General features: G+C 42.8%; 2 protein-coding genes across 2 annotated transcripts; one reads left to right on the top strand and one right to left on the bottom strand.

The window, feature by feature from the left end:
* Positions 1 to 3,023: 3,023 nt before the first annotated feature.
* On the top strand, positions 3,024 to 4,461 carry LOC125584420. The gene is made up of 5 exons (XM_048752877.1): positions 3,024 to 3,183; positions 3,291 to 3,700; positions 3,808 to 3,878; positions 4,004 to 4,055; positions 4,151 to 4,461. The coding sequence occupies exons 2-5, from the start codon at positions 3,598 to 3,600 to the stop codon at positions 4,285 to 4,287; spliced, it is 363 nt and encodes a 120-aa protein (XP_048608834.1). The 5' UTR covers positions 3,024 to 3,183; positions 3,291 to 3,597; the 3' UTR covers positions 4,288 to 4,461.
* Positions 4,462 to 5,847: 1,386 nt separating this feature from the next.
* Positions 5,848 to 6,716, bottom strand: LOC125583158. Its single transcript, XM_048749754.1, has 2 exons — positions 6,312 to 6,716; positions 5,848 to 6,240 (listed from the first exon to the last, which is right to left on the bottom strand). The coding sequence occupies exons 1-2, from the start codon at positions 6,714 to 6,716 to the stop codon at positions 5,848 to 5,850; spliced, it is 798 nt and encodes a 265-aa protein (XP_048605711.1).
* Positions 6,717 to 8,169: the final 1,453 nt, after the last annotated feature.

The raw sequence follows: 8,169 nt of genomic DNA, 5'->3' as shown, positions 1-8,169 counted from the left end.
AACCGTGGCAAGCCCATTTGATGTTTCTCGTCATTTGAAGTCAACCATCGAACTTTACGGTAAAAACCGCGGAAAGTTCATTTTTATCGAAAGAAGCCGTAATACACACTTCGAGTCAAAAGACGGCCCAAAGAGACCTAAGACGTGACTCGAAGCCCACTTACGATTTCTTAACCAAAATCCCATAAATCGTAGGACGGTTTATGCTTGGTTCGCAAGGAAAGATAAATGTCAAGTTTCCGCGGATAAATACGAAGTTTTCAAAGATAATTACGAAGATCGGGAAAAATGGAATATCTCCATTTTTAAGCTATGACAGTTTAAGGGCAGAAGAGGAAAAGCGTAAACCGACCTAGGAGCGAGTATATAAGGTGTCCTAGGTGAGAGGCACCAGGGAGCTTTTTTGACAGAAAACTTAGCACTCAGAGCGATTTTAGGCAATTTTCCGTTTTTGTTATTTCGATCTGCGACTCAATTAGGTTTAGCCGCCTTAGGGTTTTTAGAACTAGGAATCTCGCCGACAGCTCTCGAACCCAGGCTAATACCTTGTTGTAAACGCTCATACACAAATTCGGAATAAGACTTCTCTTTGCTCTCTTTTTACGATTCCTTATACTTTATCATTGTTATCTCGTGTTCTGATTGCTTGGTGTGTGGTATTAGCAGATATCCGAGACCTCTGGGAAATTAGGGTTCTCCTACTTTCCTAATTTAAACGGAAATCGACAGTGCGAATTTTGGTTCCCGCATCGGGTTGTGCGCAGAGCGTGGAAGACTTCTTGTGCGACGAGGATATTATCTGTAATCAGTCGTCGAGCCACAAAGGCCGATTGCATCTCCGAGATCAGGGTGGGATGGCAACGTTTTAGACGTTTACTAAATATTTTGGAGATTACTTTGTAGCTTACATTGCAGAGGCTGATGGGACGGAACTCAGTCATTTCACTAGGCCGATCCGTCTTTGGAATGAGGCATATGTTTGTTTGATTCAGACGGGGGTTTAGTACATTGTGCATGAAGAAGTCTTTGACCGTTTGTTGCAAGGCTTTTGCTGTTATTCCCCAGAATTTTTGGAAGAAAAGACTAGTCATGCCATCGGGGTCTGCAGCCTTGTCCGGGTTTATGTCAAAGCTGCCTTTCGGATCTCATCATCTGATTGAATTTTCGCCAAAGCTACATTCATGGCTGGTGTGACCTTCGTCGTGATATACTTCAGAGACTCTTCGAAGGTGGAGGGATCCGAAGAGGTAAAAAGGGTCTGAAAGTAACAAGACGTTACATTCTCGAGCTCTTCTTCTGTTTCGGCCCAAGCACCATTAGCTTGATGAAGCTTTACTACTCTGTTTCGGGCTCTTCTTTGCTTCGTGGTGGCGTGAAAAAACCTAGTATTTTGATCTCCTTCACGAAGCTAGTTCGCTCGGCTCTTTTGTTTCCAATATAGTTCTTCGTCTCTAAAAGCATTGCATAGGTTCCATTTTAGATTCAGAATTGCTTCCTGGGAGAAATTATCATCCGTTTGTGCTTGCTCGAGTTGAGTTTTTATCTCTTCGATCTTCTTTGCTGCATTGGAGGGGTTTGAACATTTCCATCGGGCGATAAAACTACGACACCTCGCGATTCGGTCATGGAGATCTTCTTGGCCGAAGAGAGCTGGTTCACTCCAGCCTTGCAGAATTTGGTCTCGGAAACCATCTTTACCTAACCATCTTTTATCAAACTTGAAAGCTTGCTTGCCCCTGTTCTTGACTGATAGGAAACGCGTGATTATAGGTCGATGGTAACTGCCCAGAGTCTAAGGTACTCCACATTTGTGTTGGAGAAGCAGTGGTGCCAATCTTCGTTACCAACCGTGCGGTCAAGCCGACATTGAACCTTCCCAGTTGATCTATTACCGACCCAAGAGAGGGAGTTCCCTTTAATAGGGAATTCGATCATCCCACAGTTTGCGAGCATGGTACGGAAGGGGAGAAAAGAAGCGTCGGTTCGCTTGAGGCCACCTTTCTTTTCCAGGTTACTAGTTATCTCATTGAAATCGCCGACCATCAGCCATGGTCCCGACCTCGTAAGGCTCATACGAGTGAGCCGTTCCCAAACATTTTCTCGGTACTCTACGACCGGATCACATATACAAACGTGATGTAAAACTTGTGTCCTTCAATGGTTGCCTCAATATCGATCATACGATTATTGGAGACAAGAATATTAACATCAAAAGAATCCAAATAAAAAAGAGCTAGTCCACCGCTTGTACCCTCGGGTTCCACGGTGAACAATTTATTATAACCAAATTCCAACTGAAAATCTTGAAGAAAAGAATAACTGTTTTTTGTTTCAGATAAAAAGAGAAAATAAGGAAGAAAACAACGATGCAGCTCCCGGAGATGTTGTTTCGTCAGATAGGCTCCGGCACCCTGACAATTCCGAGCTATTGCACTCATATCTTCTTACTGGGTGGTTTATGGGACACCACCGAACCTGAAAGGGACACAGATTTTTTCCTTATAGCAGAAGGAAACACCTCATTGCACTACAAGGGGAGGGAGCAAAGATAGCATAAGAAGATAGCGTTATAGTCGAGAATGCTATCTTTGACATAACTCATAATTTAAGATAGCGTTTTTTTACTTCGATGCTATAAAAAGCCGCATATATAATATCATTGTACATTAAAACACTATCTTTACTGAGGCAACAAATGATTGATTTTCCCTCTTTCATTTCATTTCCCTCTCATTTTATTCTTTAAATATTTACATATAAAAAAAAAGAAAATTTTCTATTGGTTGAAAGTAATACACAAGGATTGCAATCTCTACCCTTAATTGTTTTTAATCCAAAGGTGGAGATTGTGTTTTAATTTGTCCTCTCCTTTTGACTTCTGAAACACGACGACAGAAAGAAGTGAGATGAGATAGAGAGAGATGGTAGATTGCAAGGGAAGAAGATAGAGACCGGCCTGAGTTCGTCACCTTTGTCACCGTCTGAGTTCGTCGCCTTTGTCACCGTCTGAGTTCGTCGCCTTTGTCACCGTCTCAGTTCGTCACCGTCGACCTGTATCTACTCCTCGTCACTTTTTTCTTCCGGAATCTGTACTCCTCCTGAGAACGCCCCTCTCTCCTCTGCAGCCGAATCCGAAACCAACACTCGTTTCACTCTCAATCTCCTCTCATGTCTGCTCCTTAGGTTCTCTCTCTCTCTCTCTCTCTCTCTCTCTCTCTCTCTCTCTCTATCTCAATTTCACTAAACAACAGATCTGAAAAAAAGTCCTTAAAGTTTGTATCTTTATGTAGGTCTGGTGCTTCCTCTTCAAAGAACAGATGAAATCCACATCCCAAACCCATCTTGGATGCCATCTCCTTCCTACGAAGAGGCTTGGAACGAGCCACATCTATGGTTTAGACCAAACAAAATTTTAATTTTTTTAGAACAGTGATTCAGTCATTGGTGATATACAATCCCACGGATCTTTAGTTGTGGGAGGGGACTATTGTTAGAGCTTTAAAATGTTGTTCACGTGTATATCTTTGTGTTGGCTGTCTAGTTTGTGCAAGGCTTCCAAGAAACTTAGGATTGATTCTCAGATGTTTTCTTGTGCAGATGAAAGTTGCTTTTGGAGGTGTGGATTCTGTGAGTCAGCCACCACATCAACCTGACCGTAGCAATGAGCAGACAGGAACCTCAAATGCTCTTGCATTCCCAGGTATTGTGTTCATATCACCTGTTTTGCTTATGTTGATGAAAGATGAACAAAACTTGTTTATTCTCTTATTTGAATTTTTATTAAAAATTGCTCGACGAGTTCTGCAGGTTCTAAGAGTACCCAAAAGGGTGTGACAGAATGCTCTTGTTGTTGGTCCAACTTTACATCCAAAGGGCTTGTAAGTATTAACCTTTTGTCGTTTGTTTCGTTGATCTGGATGCTAGTTGCTGCTTCTACTTAATGGCAAGGATGCTGATTAAAAATATATTGTATCTTCATGTTCTTACGTAACTCTTGTTTCAGCTGTGTACTAAGAGACAGAAGATGTTGGAAGACATGGAAAAAGACTTTGAAGGTATATTCTCTTTGAGACCTGTTTTTAAATCTAAAAGAGTGTTTGATCTCTCTCTATGTGTTTTGAATTTGATTTTTTTTTCTTGTTACGTGAAGGTGGACAAGAGGCAGATAAGTTTGATGGAGGAGGAGGTAGCAAAAGCAGTGGATCATTAGACATTAGGTTTAGAGTGGAAAAAGTCCAAGCTCCTCTGTGTGATTGGAAGACGGTGACGTTGGAGTACTCGTTGTGACGGCGTCGGTCGTGGTGTGGTGCGGCGCTAGAAGATAGAACTTTAGGTATAGAATTTTAGGTGTAGGTTTGATATTTTTGAAAAAATTGGTTTAGTTTGGTTTAGTTTGATATACTGGTCATAAATATGTAACCAATTTCGATATATAAAAAAAATTTAAAAAATTTATTTGTATTTTTTTTTTTTTTTTTAATTTTTTAATAATGATATAATAACAATTATTATCTTCTATTAGAAGTTATACAATTGCACAATTAATAAAACGCCATCAAACTAATATTTTAACATAGCACAAGCTAAACGCTATCTAAAGTGCCCGAGAAAAGATTGCGGGGGAAGATACAGCGTTCGCCATAACGCTGGGATATCTTGCAATAGCGTTTTCCTCATGCTATATATGAGACGTTTTGTTGTAGTGTTGCGAGGGACCATGGACGAAGAGGACGGCCTTTTACCCGGAATTGTCTTCTTCTTTGGAGAGGCTTTGGAGTTAAGGGATTGAAGCACCTTGAGCTTTTTTTGATGCAGCCGATCCTTTCGCTGGGGATCGAGGAGCCTTCTTCTTCAGAAGACCTGTTGGAACATAGGGATTCGTCTGGTCCCTTTGTTTAGGCTGAGTCTTAGTCGCGGGGGCTTGTTGGAGAGTAGCATCAACCATGTCAGTGTCTTTCTGGGAGGGTGGGGGAGCATCCGTCGAGGTCGCAGCAGTTGCTGGAGAGAGCTGAGATATCGCCTCTATTTTCTCTGCATCATGGTCAGGAATATCTCCAAGAAGATCATGATTGTCAATATCAATCATATTATCAATATCAAGCATATTTTCTTCCATCTCTAAGCGTTCAGTCTCTAGGACCAGATTATCTACCTCGGCACTTTCTAGCTCAGTTAAAGGGGTATCAATTCCTTTTTCTAGGCCCTCCATTGGTACTAAAGAAAGGTCATTGGGTTCCAGGGTCGATAGATGGTACCTTTGTTCTGCTAGTGAGACACGCTGGGGAGAGGAAGCATGTTTCTCGGTGATTGTGAGGGTGGTGTTTCGGTGCACCAGGGAGGATGAAAGTCTTGCGGATTTGCCGAGTGATGTGGGGGAGCTTGTGGCAATCACCTTGCCTTTGATACGTCGGATTCTCTCCTCTTCCATCTCAGCGATGGGAGTTTCAGGGCTACGGCGTCTGCTTGCGAAGATTTCTCCTGATTCAAGGGATGCTCGGTTATCAGAGACCGTCCTCTGAGAGTCAAAAGTGCCTCGCGATATTTCGGGTTGGCGTGCTCTGTTTTCAGAGGCTCTGTTTTTTGGGTCTTCTTTGCTGGCTCGCTGGCGCCATTCGCGAGGGGGGGAGGGTCTTGGTCTTGGTGCATTGTATCAAGACGTGTTTTATGACTGATGACGATCGTTTTTCGTCCCCGAGAGGCTTCCCTTCTCCTAGGGGCCTCTAGTCTACTCCACACTTCTCTGCCTTGTTGGGCCCCGGTATCCTGTCGACTGGAGCTCCTAAGGTCTCTGTTTTGGTAGTCAGGGTTTTGAGCATCTCTAATGGGGTGGGAGGAAGGTGTGCTCCTTCATATTTTATCTTCTGAGAGTAGTTCATTGCTTCGTGACGCAACCACGGGGCTGGTGTTTCTCCCATGTACAGGGGATCGAGGCCTTTTAAGGGGGTTTCTTGTGTTGTACATTTGCGAGCCTTGAATAGGGAGGCGAGCTCGATCGTTGTTGGCCTGGCTCTCCGCTCTCTGCTTCTTTTTGAACTCCCTTTCTGCAGGTGTTAGCTGTGGACAGGTGTTCTCATCATGGGAGATGAGGTTGCTGGTGAAGCAGTAGCGATGAAGATCTTCGTAGCTTAGAGAAACCTTTCCAATATATCCGTTTGGGAAGCCAATTCTGCCCTCAAACTTCAGAGGTTGATCAGCATCAATTGAGACTTGGATCCTTGCCTTCTTTTCATCAACAAGAAGCTTTTGCCCACGGCATTAGCAATCTCCGTAAAGGTTTTGTCATTCTAGAAGTGAACTGGGACTCCTGTTACGCTAATCCAAAAGGGGATAGTGTTTGGAAAGTTTTCGCTGGTAAAGGGTTCCCAGCGTTCCAAAGCAAAACTCCATTGGTTGAACTGGCATGGCCTCTTGTAGAGCACCATCATTAGGTCCGTTTCATTGTCAAAATCGAATTGAAACCGGCCATTCCCAAAGTTTATTCCTCGGACCCTGCCTTCGACGTTCCAGATCCGAGATCGGGGGAGGAGATTGATCAGAGCATCTATGCTTCGACCACGAAGGTGAAAAACTCTCCCAATGAGTGTCAGTTTGAAACGCTCCTTTGCAACATTGATATCACAGTCCAGGATTCTGATGATATCATCATCAGAGTGCTTAGTACGGTGGGCGCCAGAGGAGGAGCCGCCATTACGGATCATCAGGGAAGATTGGCTCATAGTGAGAAAACGAGTGAAGACTTAGCAAAAGCTAGAGAGGGGTTGGCAGGGTTGCAAGGACGAAAGGTGGTGGATCTGGGAGCGGGCGGAGGAGTCTTATATGATGGAGGGTGGTTTTAGGGTTTTGCAGTGCTTGCCTTAAACGGTAAGCGATTATTGTAAAGAAAAATCGAAATTGGCAAAGACGCCAGAGAAGATCGGATCTAGATTTGGAGAGAGAACAGTGTGGAAGGAGCACAAGGAGTGTTGGTAGTCTTCCTTGTGTCCCTAGAGCCGACTCAGGTGACTTAGATCTCCGGGGAAGCTTTGGCGGTGACGGAGGAAGCTTGGATCTCAGAATCGCCTTTTGCGTCTCCAAACCTAGCGGCGCCATTCTTTTTTCCATACAGTATAATATTGTGTTTCATTTTGATGTTTCCCTAAAAAAATTTTGAGTGGTATAGAAAGAATAATTCGGTTCTTTTTTTTTCAAAATCTGGTGCACAAGAAAAAACAAGAAAATATTTTTCAAAAGCTACGAAACTAGTTTTTTTCAAGTATTTTGCAAAAACTAATGAATAACAGCAAAAAACAAGAAATATTTATATATGATCAGTACAAAATTGTTTGACCCAAAAATGGTGTTTATGCTGGTGATGTTTGTTGAAATTATACAATAAAGTATCTAAGGATAATGATTAGATTCTTGAGGTTTAGGAGAAATCTTGAAAGAATCAAATGAGAAAAATGAACATCGAAATTTTATTGATCAAATATTGCATTACAAGAATGATTTCTAGTGTAAAGTGAATCTAAAATCTATAAAATCCTTATGAGAAGTGTTCTAGATCTAAATGGAAAAGAAAGAGATCATTTCTAATAAGGATGTAGCTCCTTATTTATAGAATAAAGATATCTAGGGTTTCCTAACAAAGTAGGCCTAATTCATTGTCTTAATGGGCCTTGAGGGAGGATGTAATTGTTTGAACGGGAAACGGTATTAAAAGGTGAAACGTCTGATTTCAGATGTGGGTTAAGCAAAGACGTCTTATAGATGGTCGGAAAAGAGTTTGGTCGGTTACAAAGAGAGGAAATGTGCGACAGAAAGGAAACCGGAGCTCGGAAAGATTGCCGGGAAAGCACAATACGGCGAGAGAAAAAGGTAAAACCCTAATCTAGCCGCCGAGTATGTGTGAGTGATTTCGGATCCTCTTTACGTCGCATCCCTTTCTCCTTATATAGTCGACTTGGTGCTCTTTCGTGACCTAGCTCGCGTCGTCTTCGCGGGCTTTTCACTCGTTGGGCTGAGAAGTCCACGTTGCTTCGGAAAGTCGTTGAGCCGTATGCACCTAATCGATATGCGATCGACCAAAAGTACTCTCGGGTCGCGCCGAGGAGTTGGCACTCCGAGTGACGTTCTGTCGAGCTCGATGAATTTGGAAGGTTAATGGTTTGGGAGGATAGATGGTCCGTT

The sequence above is a fragment of the Brassica napus genome, chromosome C3 (genome assembly GCF_020379485.1).
Source record: "Brassica napus cultivar Da-Ae chromosome C3, Da-Ae, whole genome shotgun sequence".
NCBI lineage: Eukaryota > Viridiplantae > Streptophyta > Magnoliopsida > Brassicales > Brassicaceae > Brassica > Brassica napus.
Note: the sequence above shows the minus strand (reverse complement) of the source record. Positions and strands in the feature narration are given on the sequence as shown.

What these genes read in the sequence shown, in the direction of transcription:
- LOC125583158 (XM_048749754.1), bottom strand. Translation starts at nt 6,716, where the DNA reads ATGAGCCAATCTTCCCTGATGATCCGTAATGGCGGCTCCTCCTCTGGC. An exon ending in CTATCCCCTTTTGGATTAGC is followed by an intron (nt 6,241 to 6,311) that starts GTAACAGGAGTC and finishes CGTGGGCAAAAG; the next exon opens with CTTCTTGTTGATGAAAAGAA.
- LOC125584420 (XM_048752877.1), top strand. Translation starts at nt 3,598, where the DNA reads ATGAAAGTTGCTTTTGGAGGTGTGGATTCTGTGAGTCAGCCACCACAT. An exon ending in AAATGCTCTTGCATTCCCAG is followed by an intron (nt 3,701 to 3,807) that starts GTATTGTGTTCA and finishes CGAGTTCTGCAG; the next exon opens with GTTCTAAGAGTACCCAAAAG. An exon ending in CATGGAAAAAGACTTTGAAG is followed by an intron (nt 4,056 to 4,150) that starts GTATATTCTCTT and finishes TGTTACGTGAAG; the next exon opens with GTGGACAAGAGGCAGATAAG.